Genomic DNA, 20336 nt, shown 5'->3' with positions numbered 1-20336 from the left:
CGCCTTAGGTGCTGCTGTAAAAAGAGGCGGCCTTGCAGCCCGCCTTCACACCCGCGGCGCCATCACAGCTCCCTGGTCGGCGTCTAGCTATTTTCTTGTACCTGATAGCAATCTTAGCGTTTGTTTATCTGTCTGATACTCCGATCCATCCCTCATTCTCACTTCCGCTTTTGTACCTTGGTATAGCCGTGTGTCCTCCACCTGGCCAGCTTCCCTTCATCTGTATCGACCATGTTTGCCGCCGATTTATCCTGGACTGAGCCAGACACAGAGAAGGTGGGACAGCGGAGGGAGAGGATCGCGAAAGAGCGGTCGAGTCCCTCCGCAGCGCCTTCGATCAAAAGCTCCAGAAGCTCGAAGACTTCGGTGACGTCCGTTGCCGATGATAAAGAGCTGTGGTGGACCTCAAGTCTGAGGAAGGCCAAGAGCATCAAACCGAACAAGAAGGGGCGACCCGGCACCAGTCGCAGTACCGGTACCGAACATTCGAGAAAGGCATCAAGCTCGATTCCCCGAACGCTTGAGATCGAGCTGCCGCATGAGTTGCGCGATCCTACCCTCCAGCCAGCGTGGACATACTCATCGACACTTTCCCCGACTCTGCCGTCTGGGGCGCCACTGGATCCACCAGAGTACGAAGTACCTGAGCTGGAAGGCGACTTGTCCTCACGTGGCACCAATTCCACCGGATCTCGTTCTTCTCGTAAGTCACGTAAGTCTACCCCCGCGCTGAACTGCGGATATTAACCGAACTCTTAGACGAACGACAATGGAGTGTGAAGTCTCCTGGGAAAGTCAAAGTCATCGATGAAGTCCATGAAGTGCAGCAACTCAGCCCCCGCTCTTTCATCGCTCGCACGACGCGAATGAGTTCCGAAGCCGCTGAACCTGAGGACATTGTACCAGTCTCTGCTCCCAGCGAGAAGAGAAAGAAGTAAGCTTACCTTGACTTCTCAGCGCATCAATGACTTACCCGGTTGCAGAAGGGCATATTCAGTGAAAATCGAAGGAGGTCTTGATTTCGAAGCCCTGAAGTTGCAAGACCAGCCGGACGATGTGACAGCGCTGCCTTCGATCGACAAGCAGCCCTCATACGCAAGCGGTCTTCCGGATTCAAACATTGTAGCTTGGAGACCACCGCCCGAGTGGAACATTGTCTTACCTGGGGGCCTACGTCATGACAAGCGGCTCCCACCGACGCCTGGGGACGAGGAGAAGGAAGTGGCGGTCGCCCGCGATAGCCCGATCGAGCTCACTCGCTTCCAGCGCTTCATTCGAAGGATGGAGAGCGCGGGTCCGAAGATCATCCTCGATCGCATGAAGGAAGAGTGGCATGACCCGGTCGACGCGGAGGCGGACGAAGAGTTGATATTGGAAAAGCAGCTCTGGGTATTGACGGCTTTCCAGCTGCAGAACTTGGGCCAGTCGAGGACTGCTCCGAGGCCCCAGTGCAATACCGGGAAGATATTGGAGCTCTATGGAAATCTGGGTAAGTCGTTCGTCAGCTGTGTTGTCATGACCTTGTCTGACAGAAGCGTTAGCGGAGGTCTACCAAATGTCGGCCATGCACCCGAGGCAGAAGGTGCACTACCTTACTACCGATCCTCAAAGACCAATCCCGCTGCCTGGAAACGTATCATATCTGACGGTACCGCAGCCCGGAATTGTCCCCTTCCCTTGGCCGGACTTTTCCTTTTCTCACATAAGAGCCTCCACGCTGCCCTCCCTCGTACCATCGGCGAAGCTACCTCAGGTATTGCGCGAATGTTATAGGCTGCTTGCGCCGGGAGGCTTGCTCGAGATTAGGATTATGGACGCCGCTCCAGTCCGGAAAAGCGCCGGCCCAAAGATGAGAGCTTGGATCGAAGATAGGGTATCACTGAACCTGGAGAGACGATTCCGCTGCTCGAAGCCTTGCATGCTGGTTCCGGGATGGCTCGCGGAAGCTGGCTTCGAGCTCCCGGCTGCAAGCGAGAAAAGACAAGCGATGATGAGGTTGCCATGCGCATTCGATACGAACTCATCGGACGTGGATGCCGAGCTTTCCATGCAAGTGGGTCGAGCGCTGTGGAAGGATATCTGGGGTCAATTCGTCGACGACGACCCCGACGAGCCGAGATGGTGGTGGGAAGATGCAGAGGTGGCGCAAGAATGCCTGGAGCGCCGCACTGTCTTTGAGTGTGGGGCGATCTTCGCGTACAAACCCTGATCAATCGTGTATATTGGATATGCTCATTGGGCGGGAACGGTGGTGGAAACCGGTGCGTGCGGGTGTGGCCGTTGGACTGTAATACCCTTCGTTTGATCTCCTCGTGTTCTATGATACCACTGTTAGGGTTCATCTCCTATGTAAAATAGCCAGCCACGGAAATACCGTACAAGATGCAAATCCCAGATCGTGGCGGTGGAGTTGACGGCATCGCGAACCGAAGATCCGGCCCCAGCAGCGAGCCTACCTAGGTAGCGCGCAATCGCACGTGAACACCCGTCGCCGTTCCTGGCGTTCCAGAATCCGTGCATGCGACACGCCCCGTTTCACGAACGCCTCCTCGCTACATCGTCTCAGCCCATCTCTGCCAACACATGCACGTAAGTCGTTCAGCTCAGACTCAGCTCGCCATCTCAACCATCCCAACCCTTCATCCCGCGCAATTCAACGGCAAGCAATCAGCGGCCCACTACTCACCATGTTCAGCAAAATCGGCACCAAAATCGCACTGCACAAGGCTGGCCTCGGAAACGTCTCATTACCTTCTTTCACCAAGTCAGAGGGCACTTACACGGGTGGAAATTCGAAGAATCGGAGCGGTGACGAATCAGAGGGTGCAGGCTTCAACAATCCGTTCGCGACCGTGCAATGGGGGAAAGCGTTTGCATCATGGCAGTCCCCTCCGCCGCCGCCAAACCCGGTCCGGGAGCCACCGGTAGCGGGCGATAAGGCGCAGAGCAATGTGAAGCTGAAGTTTCCGGCTATAGACGGGCGGCCGTGTATAGTTCTTTTCATGAGATTCTGCGGGTGTCCCTGTAGGCTTGCCCCTGAGGCGCTGCCATGTTGGCGGTGAGGATTGAACACCAGCTAACGGACCCACGCAGTCACGCAGAAGCTCTTCCTCCACATGCGATCTCTGGCCAATCGGCACACAGGCATCCACTTCATCGCCATCTCGCACTGCACCCCCGACGCGACAAACGAATGGCTCAAGAAACTCGGCGGCGCATGGAATGTCGACGTAATAGTCGACCAGACTCGCGAGCTATACGCCCTCTGGGGTCTCGGCATCTCAAATTGGGGCCACCTCCTACATCCGCGGAACGGATATAATCAATATCTGCTCGGAAAGAAGGAAGGCGTCTGGGGACAGCAAGTTGGCGAGGGAGGCTGTAGATGGCAGACTGGAGGCGCTTACGCGGTGGACGATCGGGGAATCGTGAAGTGGGGCGGCCCGATGAAGAGCGTGGATGATCAGATCATGTTGGAAGATGGGGTCAGAGCACTCGGGTTTGGTAGCGCGCTTGGGAGCAATACGGGTGTCTTTTGAGCAACGAGAGGGGGGAGCAGTGTACTATTGAACTTTGCTGAGGGCTAAGTTTATTGAAGATATCCACCTTCTCATCGATTGAAGCACTGAAAAGCTGCCCTAGCAATGCGAATCCAAGTGAACCAGAGTTCACCTCGTTATCGTACGACGTATGGGCTGATACGATCCTGGAGAATAGTCCAGATCTCTTGTCTCTCGCTTCCCATCGGTTCGGCTCTACCCCAGCTGAGAGACAAAAGCCACATCTTCGTTCTTTTTAGCTTACCAGAGTTTGCTATACGGTAAAGGGGGTCTGTGCCCAAGAATACCATGCCACCAACCCCCATTTGGGTCTTCCAAGTGTTCGGGCCTCTCCCGCTTGTCAAAGGGCGCGAATGCGCTCCGAGTTGAACCCGGGGTATTGGGTCCCTTCGAGAACGACCTTCACTGACCTGGCCTTCGGATGTCTCCGATTACAGGGCGCTGTGGGCGGCTTGTAGAGAGCTGCATTCAATGACCATTGGCTAGGCACCTGGGCATTTAAAAAAAATAAAATTCTTGACTGCTTTCCACCTACCCCAGGATCCTGCGACGACACAACCGAGGGGCCTCTGGATGATGGTCCTTCAACCACGCTATTCGATTCTTTCGGCTTGGAGATTTGCTGACTGGACCCTACTTCTCTAGGTTCGAATTTCCACCACAGTGCTCCCGCTGCTCGTAACGCATTTGAGAAACCGCCATCTACTGGCTCTTCTTTGCATATCCATTCGCTTTCGCCTCTTGTTGAGGGACAAACCTCTTCCTCACAGCCTTGATCATTTGACTGAACCAATAAAAGTTCAGCAGGCTCAGAGAAGTATTGCCGATCAAGTATATGGTGACTAACCACATGGGCAGCTCGCCAACCTCGCAGCTAGCAGGGCCTCGAATGCCCACACCGCTCACGTTCCCCTCGCATTTGCTATCGTCCAGCAAAGACCGCATGGGACTCGAGGATGCCGTCGTCAACGCTGTGTATATGTCCGAGTATATGAGAATTGACTGATAGGTGCCCCAGACGAGCCGACACGCAAAGAAGGAGATGAGCAGGCCGATCCCGTTGAACAGCTGGAACTTCGACCCCGTAAGATTTAGCTTGTCGCAAAACCAGTGGATGTTGAGGAAGGGCGTTGACAGTTCGTAGAGGACGAAGGAGAGGCCATAATAGTTTCCGAAGGGTCTCTGCCACATCGTTAGTGACCATGCCCCACACAATCTGCCCTGTTACGTACGAAACCAATACATGTAACAGCTAGAGCACCGACAGCATGTAGCAGTGCGCTCACTCCAGATAATGCAATATACTGAGATGAGATTTGGAGATCCCAGAGGAAGTACCCTGCCGCGAAGCCCTGCACCATACCGCTAGCGGGCGTGTATCCCCACAACCTGCCCTTCCAGTCCATCTCTTTCCGCTGAGCATCGGTGAAGATGACATACAGCGCAGCGCTGTTGATGAGCAGGGCCTGGATCATCGAGACCCAGTGAATATCCCAGTTCAACCGCGTCCGCTTGTTGAAGCTGTTGTAGATGTTCGGGCATATAGCGCGCGACAGCGTTGGCGACAGGTAGTATAGTATGAAGTGGTACCAGAGGAAGCCGATCAGGATCTCGTGCGCATGGTTGGGCAGGGTGCTCAGCGAGAGCTTTTCGGCAAGCGGTTTCGTGAGCTCGACGATGGGCGCCGGCGCGGGGATAGGGTCTCGCATCGTGAGAAGGGGCCAGAAATGAACAGTACACAGTAGAAAGAGCGGAGAGGAGAGAGGGAGCGGGAGAAGGGAGAGACATGCTCCGGTGGTAACTGCATGATTAACAAGGGTCGGGCTGCAGGAGAAGCGCTGGCCGCCCGGACTCGACTCTGTGGTTGTCTGAGAAGTGCTCGGGAGCTGCGATGCCGCCACCCTCGCTGATCCCTGACACGAATGGAACGGTGGGGTATCGCAGGCACGTGACGGTGCTACAAATGGCGGGCCCGGACAGAGCATGGCGAGAGCAGACTTCCTCCCTCCACCACCATTATTGCAGCACAACACGACCACGCTCTGCACTCTGCATCATCTCGCCTAGCAACGACAGCCCATCTGCAGCCAACCGATGTCTCTGTGTAGGTCCCTCTGCGCCCTCGGGTCCGCGTTGCTGAGGAGCATGCACCCTTCAATTCACTAACGCCGGAGGATCGCCATGTAGCAGCACACTGAAAGACTCGCGTCAGTAAGTCCCCTCAGGCCCCCAGGCTCTGCTGTGCCATACTCACCCTCCAAGGCCGTCGTCGTTAGTCTCCAGCTCCGCGTCAGGTGCGCGTTACCGCCTAGCCTACCCGCGTTTCTGCCGTAGGCTCGTGCGCATATTTTCGACGCAACGAGCCCTCGAGCTTCACCCCTCAGCCCGCCCGACCTCCAATTCCTTCACGCCGGTCGCCGTCTACCCTGCTGAAGCGAGGAGGGCTTTCGTACCGCTGCACCCCTCCTTTAAGGGCTTCTGTCACCGTGCAAATACCGTCCAAAGAGCAGCTTGCTGCAGCCAAGCACTGGGGTCTCCGGGGGAGCGAAGGATCACGACACCGTCTAGTGATACCTTTCTGCTACGCTTACATTCTGGCACTCCTGCTAGCCTTTGCTGGCTTGCTTTCTGAAAGTAGCACCGTCGACATGACGTCTTATGATGAGTTGGACGAGTTCGAGGCGCAGCTGAACGGCGGCGCGGGAGGTGGAGGCTCTGACAACGTCAGAGCAGCCGAGGCTATCAACCCGCAGAAGCGCAAGAAGGCGCCGGGCCCCGAGGATGTAAGTCATGCTTCCACAGCAATCTTCTCCGGCTGACCTTGACCGCAGGGCAACCCGAAGAAGCAGCAGAAGGCTCAAGAGAACCGCGCCGTCTATGTCACAAACATCCCTCGCGATGCCACGGTCGAGGAGATCGAGGAAGTGTTCAAGAAGTATGGCATCATCGACCAGGGTGTGGAAGGGAAGCCCCGTATCAAGAAGTACACCGATGACTCTGGCGAATTCAACGGAGAGGTTCTTATCGTTTATTTCAAGAAGGAGTCCGTAGACCTCGCGACTACTCTCATGGATGGCTTCGAGTTCTGCTATGGCCCGCGCTCTAATGGTCCTATCCATGTCCAGCCAGCCGAAATGTCGTACAAGAAACACAAGGATGGTGAGGCTATTGCATCGAAGCTTGTGCGCAAGGATCGCAAGGCGGCTGAGCGCAACCGCGCGGAGATGAACCGGTACACATCCTCTGCCCATTCATCGATGCATCTAGCCTAATAGTATTTCAGAAAACTCGCCGAGTGGTCTGATAATGAGGAGGAAGTCAAGGAGGCGTACGCGCCGAAGAAGAACAAGTGGGCTAAGATTGCTATCATCAAGAAGGTCTTTGAACTCCACCAGCTCGAGAACGACGATGCCGCTATCCTCGAGATCAAGGAGGACATGCGCGGCGCCGCCGAGAAGTATGGCGAGGTCACCAAGGTCACCCTCTATGACAAGGAGCCTGAGGGCATCGTCGCGGTTCGGTTCAAGGACTTCCAGGCCGCTGAAGACTTCCGCGATGGCTTCCAAGGCAAAAAATACAACAATGAGCGCATCCAGATTAGCATCGCCGAGGACCGTCCCAAGTTCAAGAAGAGCGCGCACGGCGGAGCATCCGACAGCGAGGACGATGTAGCGCGTCTCGAGCGCTTCATGAACCAGAACGCTGATGATAGCGAGTAGGCGGATACACCGTGTACACCCCGGATGAGTCCGGTCGGACATCTCGTGCGTTTCCTATCGATGCGGATGATTTCCCATGTTGCTAATTTTCTCTTTCGGGATTGAGCCGACTGCTTTTCTTTACTTATCTGGATAAAAAGGGGGTGCTTATGGCATTGGGTTTATGGAGTCATGGGGAGATGCTATGATTTGATACCCTTTCAACTCAATATGAGATCTGATCAAGGCTCCTTTCAACGGAGCGCTTTTATTCAACTGCATATTTCCCTATCCCAATTTCCGTGACGTTTTCCTTGTTCATGACAGAACAAAATGGCCTAAATTCACTCTACCACTACTTACATAGTCATTCTAGTGTCACTACGGAAACGATGGCCTGGTGAACAATTATATATCGCTCCCTAATGCCGGGTGTGAAGAGGACCGTATTGGGAATGGTGATATATCAGATTCGTCCCCTGTAAGGGCGTCTACGTCTATACAGCTGTCTACCATCCAGTGACACGCATATGCCTTTTGGCGTTTCGCCATTCAATGGACGCGAGTGCCAACCCAATGCTACCTGTCGGTATTTACATAGGATATATACAGATGGTATACAAAAGCTCCTATTTACACAGAAGTGCTGACTCGCGAGGTTTTGTGGGGATGCCCACGGAGTCTCGCCGCATGAGTCGGAGCGACACAGTAAGTTTTTGGGTTCCTGCTTGCTTCAGCGCTGGTTGGCAATTCTCGGACGTCGTATGTCGCGGTTGGTTCGTTGATGGCTACGAGCTTTCTATGGGCGAGAGTGTGTGAAGACGGATGGGGTTGGCTGGGGGCTGGAGGCGGCAATGCTCTTCCCAATGGAGACCCCGGTCTGACCCGCGTTCGTTCCCTATTTGAGACTACCTCAAGGACCCCTAGGCTTCATTGACCGGCGGTTCTCAGCTTCTCGCTGTAGACAACCTCATTGGACGCAGCATGTTTTCAAGGGCTCTTTCTCAGCGGTTCTCCAAGTTCATGCTCCATCCATGTTGCCCACGTTTCGTCGGGATCTTTGAATATTGGGTCTTCGGACTTTGTGGCCTCGCTCTCCGGCATTGGTTGAAACGGATCGGCTCCTTCGAGTGGACCCCCCTCTGGTTCTGAAGAAGTACCATCCCCTACGTATCCCGATACAGCAATAAGCAGATTATCCGCCGTCCAAGCAGGAGCCAAAGAGTCTGGCTTATTCTGTGCAATGTGCGTCAGCTTCATGGCCGATCTCAGAACCCTTTGCCGATCAAATCCGCGCCGGACAACTTCGTTCAATACGCGATTGAAAGCGACCGTGTTACCCGTGACGGAGCACAGGCTCAGCATTTTGGAATATGCTATGGCCATATGGCTAGGCTGAACGCGGCGCCTGATGCTGCTTATTTCTTCCCAGATGAAGAGGCCGCCGTGCCAGTCAACTCGATTAATGCAGTCGTCCAGGAAGTGGGCGAGCCCCAGGACATCGAGGCCCCAGCCGTCTTCTTTCATCTCGTAATAGATCTCTAGAGCGCGCTCGAACCCGGCGAATTTGAGCACGCCGAGCATGAGGGCGTTGAAGACCATAGGCGTTGGATGGACCTTCTGGTAGACTTTGGTCTCATTGACGCGGATGAGGCGGTCTTGCCCTTTCTCATTGATTGTGATTTCCGGATTAGCTAACATGAGAGCGTCATCGGCACCTCTCATCTTGGCCACAAATCGACTGAAGCTGTCAGGACGGTTTGTTTGGATGAAGTGGTCGAGAATGGCAGCGCAAGTGATCTCATTCGGGCGGATTTTGCATGCGTAGAGCGCGGCGATGACATCGTCGATTAGGTTTGGACGTCTCCATCGCTTGAAACCAGAAATCAAGATATTGAAGGTTTGAAGGTCGGGCGCTGCTGAAGACACCAGAAGATTGTGACAAAGTTTGGCGGCAGCTGCAGCTACTTGGTCATCATTCTTTACCGGGTCCTCGCTCCCCTTCAGGAGGTACTTGATGGCTGTGTTCATTTGCTGGCAGATATGGTGATAGTCACCGTCGCTGTCCTGATAGTATTGCGGTATTGCAGGCCTGTTCGGGTGGACTTTGGCATTGGTGATCTGCTCAGCCGAAGCATCTACGGGAAGCGCTTGAAGTTTCTCAACGGTTTCGAGAATCTCGCGCCGACTGCTCTTGTTCGACCTTTCGTCTAGTAAAGCCACTGTTCTAATATGTGGCGACAGCGATGCCAAGGCATCTTGTGGCAGCCGAGAAACATTGGCATGCTCGAGCAAGGCATAGATGAGCATGCCCACCGAAAGCTCTTGAATTGCCAATTTCTTCCACGTCTGTCTTTTGCGTATAGCTGTCCAACGCATGTGCTCCGGCGACCACAGGGATTGAGGTGGCAGGTAGTGCTTGACGAGATCGCGGCCGGAATTTGCAGGCCATTCCAGGGCCGGCGTTCCAGGAAATCTTGAGTCGAAGGGCAACAGGCCCCACAAGCTCTCCGAAATGTGCTCGAGATCGAAATCGGACTGAAGATTATGAGAGGCTCGGTCGTCGACCAATTGCGTCCCCGATGACCGATATATTATGTCCCAAGGCACACCCTCTGGGAATAGCTCTTCAACTGGTCTGAAGTCTGCGCTGCCCATGCTATGGTGTTGCTCATCATCAACCAGCTGTTTCCTCCGCCTCGTGGCCGGCTGGCTCATTTCTTCGCGCAGAAGCGCAAAAGCCGCATCCCATTGCTCGTTCCTGTTGCGCTTCACTGTTGCGTCAATCGCAATGCCGGCGGCGAATATAGCAGTGTAGAAAAAGGTCGATGTTGGGGTTCCGAAAGCCCAAGGCCCCTTGACGGCTACGCCGGCTCGGCTGCCGACGGCGGAGGCATTGGAGACGCATGATATGCATCTACAGGTACCCGGGTTTCGCGCTGCCCGGGACCAAAGCGCTAGCATTGCTACCGGGACATGCTTTTCGAGTTACGGCGGCACGGCGGAGGGTGGATTCGGGTCGTAGGAAGACGGTTGACGGCTCTGTCTGATTCCTGGAAGGCTCAGTCGCCGTGTTTAGCACTCTAAGTATGCGAACACGATTGACTGGGATATCGGCTTGCGCTCGGCGCTGACAGCCTCTAAAAGCCTGCGCGACATCTTCTCGAGATGTCGTTCGATTTTGCTTACATAAGTCGCCGATAGCGCGGGCCTCGGCAGCGGAGCGGAATCCGCCGAACCATACTGTTACTTCTCTCTAGTCTTCAAATCATCCAGTCATCCCTTTACCAGAGCAATTACTTCGATCCTGATTCAAAACCTGCTGGAATGGCTTCCCAAAAGTACCGCCGTGGTGGCGCGTACCAGCATGCCTTGGTTTTCATTCTGAAATACTGTTCCAGGAACTTCAACAGGCCAACGCAATTCGGGCATGCTTGAGTGGCGATCCCTCCTTCTCTCAAGAGCTTGGCTGTCCATCGGCTTGCACGTTCGCCGTCATCCCGTTCGAGCACGGATATGTAGGCGCATCATGAGTCCGGAAGCTTTCTTGCTTCCTGTCCTACGGAGTGGCGATTATACTCTCGTCAGCCATACTTGCCACCGTACCCAGGCTCTCAGCGGCAAGTAGGTCACGCTCTACTGGTCCAACATGCCACTAGCTCAACCCAGCAACCATACCCAGCCGGTCTCGTTCGCGGCAAGCGCCTCAAGAAGAGACGTCATATCAATCTGCAACAGAAATCTACACCGCAGGTTCATTCGCCGATCTAGACCCAAAGACTATGCCCTGTCCAAACGACACAACTCCAGCAGCAAGTCATGCGTGCACGGCCGATCCAGTGAAGGTGACGGTCCCCTCTTGGCGAACACCTCGACATCATGAGATTATCTTGCAGCGGATAGACTGGGAAGGCGACGGGCAGATGGTCGGGTTCGGTGGATGATCACCTAACCCTTCGCCCATGTGGGATTTGCATGCCACTAAACTCTGGTACCGAGAGAGCCACCAGGCTTTGTGTCCATCTAGAGTGTTTTCACCGCGGAGCTCCTCGATGACTGGAGACCATCGTGCCGAATACCGTCCTCCCCCACTGTCAGACGGACTTCAACTTGGCATCTAGAAAGATATGACGAGCATGTGTACAGCACTAGGCATTTGTCAGGTCACCGGAGCGTGTTAGAACATGCGAAGATGCGCCCGTGAAGGACTCAAGACTGGTTGGGCACTGTTGCTGGGCGAGCTCATGGTAGTGTCACGGCCAGTTGCACTCCACATGCCAACTGCCGTAGAGGCAAACTCTTTATCCTCGAAGTCTCTAACGTATCTTTCATCAGCAAATATGTGCGAAGCTGCCACTCCCTGCTGGTGGGGGTTCCTGCGACCTCAGAGGATTGTGGTTTGACGGTCACGTGCATGCACACTCACAAGGCCGCAAGGTGCCTTTGGCCCGATAACGAGTGACATAGCGGTCCACAGAACATCGATATTGCCAGCCGATTTCCATTTTCGGTATAGCGCCATCGTGAGCTGATCGAGGCACCGCCAAGCTCGTTCAGTTCTGTCTAATTAGATTAGCCGCAATCTATCAGGCTCGCTTCAAGGTCAACGACTTTCCAACAGTCACTGGTTTTCTGCCGTTAAGGCCTGATAGAGGAAAAGCACGGGATGTTTGCTGATGCTCTGCGGCGAGGCCGACTTTGGTCATTTTTGCCAGCTGTCCGTTGGACCTTCGAGGAGAGTCGAGAATGCAACGCTGTTTTCGTCCAAATTAACATCCTATCTTTCTGGTACATCGAGTTCATTTGTATCTCGAGGTCCTTCTTATTTCATAATCGTCTGCTCGCACGAGGTTCTATTATTAGCCATCCGAAGCATCTCCAAACCTCCATCTTCCGGGTCTCTATCTAATCCAAGCTCTTAGTATCCCACAACAACCGCTTAGATGCAATTTTTCACCTCGCTTATACCCCGTTCTCGGCTGCTGATGCTGAAAATAGCGACTTTTGAATATGAAAACCGTATCAATGCAAGCCTAACCATAGGCAATGGAGATCCGGCATAGACGACATTCCGTCTGGTCCGGTCCAATCCGCCCCCGGGTCACCAGGTAACAATGCGACCGATGGACGCACGGCCGAGAGTTCTAAGGCATTTGCATGGGCCGTACATACGTCTGGAATCGCCTGGATATCCCATTCCGCACGTCCAGGCCTCGTTTTCCGACGCGGCGACCCTTGTGGAATGTTCGATCCCCCCAGCGCCTTTACTCTCGGAACCATAGGACGCAAGGCCCATAACGCCTATGCATTTGCCGTGCCTTCCACCCTCTCATGTGCAGCATGGGCCCCCCAAAAACGATCCCTATCATGTTTCCTCTTTGGTAGCACTTGGCGACGCACTGATAGAAACTGACGCCCAAACCACAGGCCTAGCCCAACCAAATGCTAATCTAGCAGCCGTTGCACCCGAGCTTCCAACGGCTTCGGTGCAGACCACCAGGACAAGCCCAGGACACCCCACAGGACATGGGCTCGCCAGCTCGCCACCAACCACCCCTCGTACCCACCCGGTAGCAAAGTGGTTGCGGATCACTCTCCGTTGACTCCATCACCCCATTAGACGCCGTTCACACCATGTAATATGCCCTCCCGTGAAATGGACCAGTCTCTGTCGCCAGTCGACCACGCTATGACGGAGGCTGCATCATGCTTTATCCAGATTAGCTATACGGGGGTCGCTGTGCGCCGTCGCTGATCAACGCAAAGGACCGTATTTGGGTAGGTCACTTTTGTTTTGGTAGCAGGTGGCAACCGTGTCTCTTTAGTCTGGAGACTATATGAAGACCTTTCCGTCCTGTCTTGGTCGGTCTATCTGAACCATACTTGCACTGTTATATCCCATCGTTAACTCAAGCTTCTTCTTCTCATCCTTGCCGGAGATCAGTATCCACTCTCGATATTGAGGTTGATTGAGGAAAGAACATGCAGTACAGACTCGTCTCGGCGATTGCCGCTGGCGCTTTGGTCGCCAATGTCTATGCTCTGCCTGTTGCGCAGCCAAATGTACGCACTGGCCCAAGTCTATTCTGACTTCATATCTTGTTGTCTGTCATGGTGTGTACTTACAAACAATAGTCGCCGAACCCACCAGACAGTATCCAGCTTGGTCCTCCATCAACAACCATCACCTGGGGCAAGGACAGGCGAGACACCACCAACCCACCCGACGATGTTCAGCTTGGTCCCCCGTCCACAGTCATCACTTGGGGTAAAGACAAACGTGACGCACCGAATCCACCCGACTCCATCTGGCTCGGCAAGCCCTCAACGACCGTCACTTGGGGAAAGGACAAGCGTGAGGCCGGGCCGCCCACTCCGCCCGACTCCATCTGGCTCGGCAAGCCATCATCAGTCGTGACGTGGGGAAAGCGTGACGAACAGCCGGATGACATTGAGCTGGGACCACCATCTACGGAAATCACCTGGGGGAAGCGCACAGAAAGCAACCCTCCCGATGACATCCAGCTCGGCCCGCCCTCGACAGAAACGCACTGGGGCAAGCGCGACCAGACGCCTCCCAATACCATTGAGCTCGGCAAGCCGTCGACTACCATCACCTGGGGTAAGAAGCGCGGTATTGTTTTCGGAAAGCCCAAGGACACGATCCAGCTCGGCAAGCCGACCACTGTCGTGACATGGGGAAAGAGGGACGCCGGGATTGATTTCGGAAAGCCCAAGGATACGATTGAGCTTGGCAAGCCGTCCACCACGATTACCTGGGGGAAGAGGGATCAGCCGGCGGATGAGATTGAGTTGGGAAAGCCGTCGACGGAGATTACATGGGGCAAGCAGTAACTGCGACCCAAGTTGACTTCTGATGTGGGTACGCTCTCAAGCCAAGGTACCTCGTCGGCATTGCTTGCTGGCGCCGGCGCAGTCCTTTCTGGCATATCACCTTTTTCCTTTGTGCTAGCGAGAAAAGCAGAGAAGGCCGACGCTGCTCATTTACCGTCGTCGGGGAGAAATGAGCATGCAGGTGCATTTGAGGTTGATATCCGCGGGGCTGGTTTGTCTGCCTCTTTCGTTTAATTGGTATGCCGTATTTCTCCTTGCGAGGAAGTAAGTAATCTGCAGCGCAATGAATCTGTTTCATGTTCAAATGCCGCATCGAATGGGTTATCATCGTACATACGTTGCACGCACGCCGGTTGACGCTCTGCGCTGGGAGAATTGCTTACTAAGAGTATTCGAGTCTCGTGCAAGACATCTCGCGCAAGACATCTCGCGCACGCCCCGCCTGGTTGAGAGAACGCAGCTCCGAGTGGATGCGGCAAGGCGACAAGAAGCTGTGGCGACCGACTCAGCCCGGCGCACGTAAGTGGGCTCTTGGTGGGCAGTGGTGGTCTAGCGCTGGCCATGATCGAAGTATTGGTGGTTGCCTGCGCATCCGATGCCCGCATTGCACGGAACCAAAACGTGTCAATAACGGCCCCGTCCTTCTTTAAGAAGGTCGCAATAGTGAACGGGACAGTTTCGCAACAGTTCCTCGAAGATTTCTCCACGATCGTCGACCCGCAGCCACGGTCACGTGTCTGAAGTGGCTCCTGCCTTCCCAGGATCGGTGGTGCCCCGACTTTTCGCCGCCTCCCACAACGTCTCTTCAACCCAGCGCTTCCTGTACATCAATTAAATTGCATCCACAACCCGCCCGCGCCATCTCGAACCAGCACACGGCCTCTTGGACCCATCCCGTAAGTACTCCACTGCAGGCCTTCCTCCGCCGGCCGCCTCCTCCCTGCACCCTCCCGCGAGCGCCCTACGCCACGATATCAGGCCCGTCGGCCTCGATTTCGCATCAGGCGCTCGCCGTCTCTAGCGCCAATACGAAGTCCAGCTGCGCTCCCACAATGCAGCCCACCAAGCTCACCTGACCCCTTTCTGACGCTTCTGCCGCCGCAGGTTCGAGAGCCTACACTCACCGCTTCCCGCGCGCTCGGCCACCTCCACACCTCCCAACACAAGCAGCCCCCACCGCAACCATGGGTCTCACATTCTCAAAGCTGTTCGACAAGCTATGGGGAAAGAAGGAGATGCGCATTCTGATGGTCGGTCTCGACGCGGCAGGAAAGACCACGATTCTGTATAAGCTCAAGCTCGGCGAAATCGTCACCACTATTCCGACTATCGGTGCGTGCCCATTCTGCTCGTAATAACAATCGCGATATAGGGCTGACAGGTTAAACCAGGCTTCAACGTCGAGACAGTCGAGTACAAGAACATCCAGTTCACCGTGTGGGATGTCGGAGGCCAGGACAAGATCCGACCTCTCTGGAGGCATTACTTCCAGAACACCCAGGGCATCATCTTCGTCGTCGACAGCAACGATCGCGATCGTATCGTCGAGGCCCGCGAGGAACTGCAGCGAATGCTGAACGAGGACGAGTTGCGGGACGCTCTCCTCCTGGTCTTCGCCAACAAGCAGGATCTGCCTGTAAGCACACAATGAATCGAAATTTGCGAAAGGAAAGGTGACTAACCGGGTCCGCAGAATGCCATGAACGCCGCCGAAATCACCGACAAGCTCGGTCTCCACAGCCTCCGACAACGCGCTTGGGTATGTTGAGGCCTGCCCCGCTCTTTCGAGCGCTCCGCTAACAGCATCTATAGTACATCCAGTCCACCTGCGCCACGAGTGGAGACGGTCTGTACGAGGGTCTCGAATGGTTGAGCAACTCGCTCCGCAAGGCGGGTCACAACTAAGCGTATGCCCCACACGTCGTTACGCGACTGCCCGTCAACGTCTGCTATCATAGCTCAGACGACCAATCTCTCTCCAACCCCGACCCTTCCTCCCTCAGTTACAGTTCACGGATCCTCTACAAATGTGTGTGCTTACGGGTGTGCGTCTTCGAAATGGATGGTGGTGGAGCGGACACATTTCTTTTTTCACCAACGGAGTTTGTGAACTGCTATGACCGCTACATCGACAATGTCTCACGGATTGTTTTGGTGGTTCAAACGGAAACAGTCTCTCTGGTTACTTTACAGTGCTACTATCCAATTTGAGCCTCTTTTTACTATAGACGCCTTGTGCGGCTGCTATGTCTTCGCCTCGCGTACGCATTCCAAACATTACCACAGTACAATTGGCGTGCAAAAAACACCTACCTTATTCCGTTCAATGCCAGAGCGAGCTTCGTCTGCTACCTAAGTATCGATGTCCCGCTTTTCATGACGGGGATGGGCTTAATTCCCCGATGGCCGATCACGTAATTCCATGGCATCATCATTTCCTTGAAGCGACGTGCACTCACGACTTACCACGGCCGCGCCCAGTGGCTTATGGCGTCCATCCTGATTATGGTTACAGCTGAATCGACACCGTTCACGAGCAGGTAAGAGAAGGAGACCCCAAATGTCCTAGTAAGTTGTTAGGGGTTAAATGTTCATGGCGGAAGCTAACCAGGCACACTTTCCAGGGAATGCTTATATTTGGTCATAGCACGCATAGCATCGTGCAATTCCCAGCTTGCAAATATGGCCCCGTAACCCAAACGCCGTGCACTCCATTCATCCATATCATGCATTCATCGGTCTCCATATTCTATTGTCCTCCAATCGTACGCCCAGCAGTGGCAGTTCGCAATAACAAGAACAAGCCCATAAGGCGTATTCTAGGGGGAAAAGACCCCTGTGGCTTGCCTGTCGACAAAAGTTTGCTGCACGTATTCCAACATCAACTAGTTCCTATCCATCCAAACAAGTTTACGCCGGAGCAGCTTGCGGCGTGCCTCCCATCGAGACATTCTCCTTCACCTGCTGTGAAGACTGTGTCTGTGTCTGCGGCGCCGGAGGCAGCAGGCCCTTCGCAAACCACAGGTCGACGAGGGGCTGCATCGGCTCGATCTCCTTGTCGGTGATCAAACCAAACAGCTTGCCGACGTTGATGAAGTGGACAAAGCATGTATTGAGCTCCTTGTATGCCCCAGCGTGCCAGAAGGGATCGAGCCAGTGGCCGTGGTAAATGTGCGCGTAGCAGCGCATCATCTGGCGGTAGATGCTCTTGATGTCGGACTCGAAGGTCTCAGGGAAGCCGGAGGACTTTCCGAGCCAGTCGCGGCCTGCGAGCTGGGAGAGCGGGGCGTTGAGGTTGGTGGGCCCAAGTGGCTGGGGAGTCGACATGGGAGTTAGAGAGCCAGAAGCATAGTTGGAGGCGGAGTTGGAGAAGGCGGCCGATGTGGTGTCCGTGGGGAAGATGGAGGGGTCGTTGATCTTGCCGACGATCCATTTCTGGACGAGGTTGATGTACTGGATGGCAGGGATCTTGATGGGCTTCTTGTTGTTGTCGAGCCAGGTGTAGGTGTGGCCGCTCGCCGACATGGTCGGGCAGACATCCGGGTTGCAGCATGGCTTGCCAGTTCTCTCGTCAGGGACCTTGATGATCTCAATCATCTGCTCCAACAGGCGGTACTGTTCAACAACTAGTCATGTGTTTTAGCACGGGCCACCACAAGAAGCAGGGGTAGTCAACGTACCCTGATGCGCCAGCCATTCGCCCTCTTCGACGAGCTTCGGTTTCGCGGCGAGGGTCATGAAGTTGCCCTTGACGATCAGGCCAGAGTACTCCTCCCTGAAGAAGAAGGGCGGCCGGCGCGAGCTGGACGGCATGCTACCCTCGGGTGCACCCTGGCTGTCGAACGACATTGCGGAGGAAGGCGCAGGGGAATGGGGCATGGGAGGGATGTTCGGAGGCAGGCCAGAAGCCGCAGATGGGGAGTAAGGCGATTGCGCAGTGGGTGAGGGCGTGCTGTTCCCCTTGCCCTGCTGGTTACTCTTATTTGAGCGGCCGGCCAATCCTTGGCGTCTGATATAGAGGCGTTAGCAAAGCAAGGCGGCGCCGCAAGGCATATATAAGGAGAGGAAAAGACGAGAGACTTGACGAATGGCGACAAGAAGAGGAGACACAAAAGGTGAAACACAAGGCAGCCGGGCCCTTGAAACGACCCGCGCTGAGGGGCTCGGGGGCACGCAGGCGCATTACTGCAAGCAACTGGGGGCAGCTTGCCAAGCACTCACACGCTGGAGAAGAAGGACGCCATGCCCGCCCGCAGTAGGCGACGCTGTGTCCGGAGTGGCGAGCAGAGGAGGAGGAGTGCACTGGAAGCGGGGCGGCGTGGAAGGGAGTGTGGGACGGAGACGGAGAGTGTCGGTGATGCGCCTCAGCGCGGCCAGCTGTGTGGGAGAAGGGGCGTCGGGGCCCACGGCGGAGGAGGCGCTAGCCTGATTGGGACGCGCGACCTCACTTTGTTCACTCGGTCAACCCGTGGACTTGAGCAAGCACCCACTCCGCTTCGTCGCGCAGCCGCAATACAAGTTGCCACGACGCCCGCAACCATGGCCGCAACCGTCGACGCCGCGCCCGCCCTCTCGCACGCCTCCGACGACGACGAGCTCCCGGGCAACGCCGCAGAGAGTGCGCTTGGCGAGGACGAGGACGACCTCTTCGGCGAGGAAGGCGGGGAGGGCGACGAGGACCCAGCGTAGGCTGCTTCGGCATCCATTTGTCCACAGCCTGGCGGCGCTGACATGTCCACAGCAGGCTGCGCAAGCTCGACGACGAGGACCTCGATTCAGGCGACGATGAAGGCCGCGCCGACCGCGTCGAGGCGCTCGAGGCCGAGCAGGAGCAGGAAGAAGAGCTGCAGTCGTTCAGCTTCATGGACGCCGACATTGCGCGACATGCCGTGCCCGAACCCAGCGATGGCGAGCTCTACCTCCTCAAGATCCCGCGCTTCCTAGCCATCGAGCCTACCGCCTTCAACCACAAGACCTTTCAAGCGCCAACGACGGACCATCACTGGAAAACGGCGCCCTCGGAGCATTTCTCCGCATTCAACACGGCTATGACGACCATCCGATGGCGCCGGTCGCCTTCGAAACCCTCGCAGCTCCAGTCGAACGCCCGCGTGCTGCGCTGGTCCGACGGCTCCCTGACCCTCCAGTTCGCCAACGACCCGGTGAACCAATACCAGGTCAACGCAAATGCGCTCGCGCCGCCGCAAGTCGATCCGAAGATACCCACGCCCACTTCCGTCAAGAAGAAGACGAGGACCGAGTTCAAAGAGAGCTATACCTACCTCGTTGCGCCATACGAAGAGGCCAATGTTATGCGCGTCACCAACAAGTTCACCACGGGCATCCAAGTCGTGCCGGCGGCAAACTCGCGGGACGGCGCGCTTGAGAAGCTGCAGAACGACCTTGCAGCAGCCGCAGCCCGTGGTCGAGACGACGCGAACCAAGCCATCTCCTTCATCAACGTCAACGAAGACCCCGAGCTCCGCCGCCAGAGGGAGGAGCAATCATACAAGGAGAAGCTTAAGCAGCAACGTGCAAGAGAGAAGCATGAGCTGCGCGAGCGGGAGCGGGCGAACCGCACCTTTAATAGGAGTGGTGTCCACCGATCCACTTACGGTCTCGACGTCGGCATGCTCGAGGGCGAGGAGCGCGGCAGGAGACCCGGGGCCAAGAAAGCGAGACTGAAAGCTTCGCAGCGTGACTGGAGCAGCGATGAGGACTATGGCATCCGTGGACGGCCTACAAGGGAAGACGAATACGACGAGGAAGACGACTTCATCGCCCCTAGCGAAGAAGAGCCCGAGATTGTAGACGACGATGAAGATGACGACGGTATTATCGAGGAGCCAAGACATCGTGCGCGGGATACACAGAGTCCGAAAAGGAATCGGGATGGGGACGAAGATGAGGACGAGGAGGTGATAGTCAATCGACCGAAGAGAAGGAGAGTCGTCGAGGACGATGACGAAGACGAATAGAATTAGCACCCTCGTCGAAAGCCGATTGAGGATATTGGAGCCGCGTATCAGACGCCTCTATCACTACCCACGATCTGCTTCCTTGCTGCTCTCTTTAGTTGCGTTAAATTCTGGTGGTGGAGCTAATATTAGGGATTTGGGTGCATTAGCTTCTGTAGGATTTAAGCATACCCCTAGAGGTTAGTTTCTGCTGTGCCCGTCTTCAAAAGGCTACCTATCCGTGCAGGTGCCCAGCTGTACAACGC

General features: G+C 55.4%; 9 protein-coding genes across 9 annotated transcripts; 6 read left to right on the top strand and 3 right to left on the bottom strand.

Annotated features, from left to right (window-relative positions):
• Positions 1-231: 231 nt before the first annotated feature.
• BU26DRAFT_471096 (uncharacterized protein) lies at positions 232-2317 on the top strand (the record flags this gene model as incomplete). Its single annotated transcript, XM_033825371.1, has 4 exons — positions 232-703; positions 760-934; positions 984-1500; positions 1658-2317. The coding sequence occupies 4 exons, from the start codon at positions 232-234 to the stop codon at positions 2207-2209; spliced, it is 1716 nt and encodes a 571-aa protein (XP_033690521.1). The 3' UTR covers positions 2210-2317.
• A 25-nt stretch (positions 2318-2342) lies between these two features.
• On the top strand, positions 2343-3781 carry BU26DRAFT_512490 (uncharacterized protein). Its single transcript, XM_033827390.1, has 2 exons — positions 2343-3024; positions 3094-3781. Exons 1-2 carry the CDS (start codon positions 2688-2690, stop codon positions 3537-3539), a joined length of 783 nt encoding a protein of 260 aa, XP_033690520.1. The 5' UTR covers positions 2343-2687; the 3' UTR covers positions 3540-3781.
• Positions 3782-4063: 282 nt separating this feature from the next.
• BU26DRAFT_1095 (DUF887-domain-containing protein) lies at positions 4064-5885 on the bottom strand. Its single transcript, XM_033819376.1, has 3 exons — positions 5815-5885; positions 4793-5754; positions 4064-4742 (listed from the first exon to the last, which is right to left on the bottom strand). The coding sequence occupies exons 2-3, from the start codon at positions 5543-5545 to the stop codon at positions 4263-4265; spliced, it is 1233 nt and encodes a 410-aa protein (XP_033690519.1). The 5' UTR covers positions 5546-5754; positions 5815-5885; the 3' UTR covers positions 4064-4262.
• A 323-nt stretch (positions 5886-6208) lies between these two features.
• BU26DRAFT_526247 (uncharacterized protein) lies at positions 6209-7279 on the top strand (the record flags this gene model as incomplete). The annotated part of the gene is made up of 3 exons (XM_033830685.1): positions 6209-6343; positions 6392-6792; positions 6844-7279. The coding sequence occupies 3 exons, from the start codon at positions 6209-6211 to the stop codon at positions 7277-7279; spliced, it is 972 nt and encodes a 323-aa protein (XP_033690518.1).
• An 883-nt stretch (positions 7280-8162) lies between these two features.
• On the bottom strand, positions 8163-10391 carry BU26DRAFT_1027 (uncharacterized protein). The gene has a single exon (XM_033819299.1). It carries the CDS (start codon positions 10220-10222, stop codon positions 8249-8251), a length of 1974 nt encoding a protein of 657 aa, XP_033690517.1. The 5' UTR covers positions 10223-10391; the 3' UTR covers positions 8163-8248.
• A 2746-nt stretch (positions 10392-13137) lies between these two features.
• Positions 13138-14366, top strand: BU26DRAFT_471083 (uncharacterized protein). The gene is made up of 2 exons (XM_033825370.1): positions 13138-13321; positions 13394-14366. Exons 1-2 carry the CDS (start codon positions 13241-13243, stop codon positions 14111-14113), a joined length of 801 nt encoding a protein of 266 aa, XP_033690516.1. The 5' UTR covers positions 13138-13240; the 3' UTR covers positions 14114-14366.
• A 523-nt stretch (positions 14367-14889) lies between these two features.
• Positions 14890-16432, top strand: BU26DRAFT_512483 (ARF/SAR superfamily). Its single transcript, XM_033827389.1, has 4 exons — positions 14890-15445; positions 15505-15749; positions 15807-15872; positions 15926-16432. The coding sequence occupies exons 1-4, from the start codon at positions 15298-15300 to the stop codon at positions 16016-16018; spliced, it is 552 nt and encodes a 183-aa protein (XP_033690515.1). The 5' UTR covers positions 14890-15297; the 3' UTR covers positions 16019-16432.
• A 246-nt stretch (positions 16433-16678) lies between these two features.
• On the bottom strand, positions 16679-18456 carry BU26DRAFT_512482 (Mob1/phocein). The gene is made up of 2 exons (XM_033827388.1): positions 17794-18456; positions 16679-17739 (listed from the first exon to the last, which is right to left on the bottom strand). The coding sequence occupies exons 1-2, from the start codon at positions 17960-17962 to the stop codon at positions 17024-17026; spliced, it is 885 nt and encodes a 294-aa protein (XP_033690514.1). The 5' UTR covers positions 17963-18456; the 3' UTR covers positions 16679-17023.
• Positions 18347-20332, top strand: BU26DRAFT_512481 (uncharacterized protein). The gene is made up of 2 exons (XM_033827387.1): positions 18347-18798; positions 18855-20332. The coding sequence occupies exons 1-2, from the start codon at positions 18653-18655 to the stop codon at positions 20089-20091; spliced, it is 1383 nt and encodes a 460-aa protein (XP_033690513.1). The 5' UTR covers positions 18347-18652; the 3' UTR covers positions 20092-20332.
• The last annotated feature ends 4 nt before the right edge of the window (positions 20333-20336 follow it).

Source organism: Trematosphaeria pertusa (assembly GCF_010094035.1).
Source record: "Trematosphaeria pertusa strain CBS 122368 unplaced genomic scaffold BU26scaffold_1, whole genome shotgun sequence".
NCBI lineage: Eukaryota > Fungi > Ascomycota > Dothideomycetes > Pleosporales > Trematosphaeriaceae > Trematosphaeria > Trematosphaeria pertusa.
Note: the sequence above shows the minus strand (reverse complement) of the source record. Positions and strands in the feature narration are given on the sequence as shown.

What these genes read in the sequence shown, in the direction of transcription:
- BU26DRAFT_512490 (XM_033827390.1), top strand. Translation starts at nt 2,688, where the DNA reads ATGTTCAGCAAAATCGGCACCAAAATCGCACTGCACAAGGCTGGCCTC. An exon ending in GAGATTCTGCGGGTGTCCCT is followed by an intron (nt 3,025 to 3,093) that starts GTAGGCTTGCCC and finishes GGACCCACGCAG; the next exon opens with TCACGCAGAAGCTCTTCCTC.
- BU26DRAFT_1095 (XM_033819376.1), bottom strand. Translation starts at nt 5,545, where the DNA reads ATGCTCTGTCCGGGCCCGCCATTTGTAGCACCGTCACGTGCCTGCGAT. An exon ending in CTGTTACATGTATTGGTTTC is followed by an intron (nt 4,743 to 4,792) that starts GTACGTAACAGG and finishes ACGATGTGGCAG; the next exon opens with AGACCCTTCGGAAACTATTA.
- BU26DRAFT_1027 (XM_033819299.1), bottom strand. Translation starts at nt 10,222, where the DNA reads ATGCTAGCGCTTTGGTCCCGGGCAGCGCGAAACCCGGGTACCTGTAGA.
- BU26DRAFT_471083 (XM_033825370.1), top strand. Translation starts at nt 13,241, where the DNA reads ATGCAGTACAGACTCGTCTCGGCGATTGCCGCTGGCGCTTTGGTCGCC. An exon ending in TGCCTGTTGCGCAGCCAAAT is followed by an intron (nt 13,322 to 13,393) that starts GTACGCACTGGC and finishes TACAAACAATAG; the next exon opens with TCGCCGAACCCACCAGACAG.
- BU26DRAFT_512483 (XM_033827389.1), top strand. Translation starts at nt 15,298, where the DNA reads ATGGGTCTCACATTCTCAAAGCTGTTCGACAAGCTATGGGGAAAGAAG. An exon ending in CACCACTATTCCGACTATCG is followed by an intron (nt 15,446 to 15,504) that starts GTGCGTGCCCAT and finishes AGGTTAAACCAG; the next exon opens with GCTTCAACGTCGAGACAGTC. An exon ending in CCAACAAGCAGGATCTGCCT is followed by an intron (nt 15,750 to 15,806) that starts GTAAGCACACAA and finishes CCGGGTCCGCAG; the next exon opens with AATGCCATGAACGCCGCCGA.
- BU26DRAFT_512482 (XM_033827388.1), bottom strand. Translation starts at nt 17,962, where the DNA reads ATGTCGTTCGACAGCCAGGGTGCACCCGAGGGTAGCATGCCGTCCAGC. An exon ending in CGAATGGCTGGCGCATCAGG is followed by an intron (nt 17,740 to 17,793) that starts GTACGTTGACTA and finishes ACACATGACTAG; the next exon opens with TTGTTGAACAGTACCGCCTG.
- BU26DRAFT_512481 (XM_033827387.1), top strand. Translation starts at nt 18,653, where the DNA reads ATGGCCGCAACCGTCGACGCCGCGCCCGCCCTCTCGCACGCCTCCGAC. An exon ending in GAGGGCGACGAGGACCCAGC is followed by an intron (nt 18,799 to 18,854) that starts GTAGGCTGCTTC and finishes ACATGTCCACAG; the next exon opens with CAGGCTGCGCAAGCTCGACG.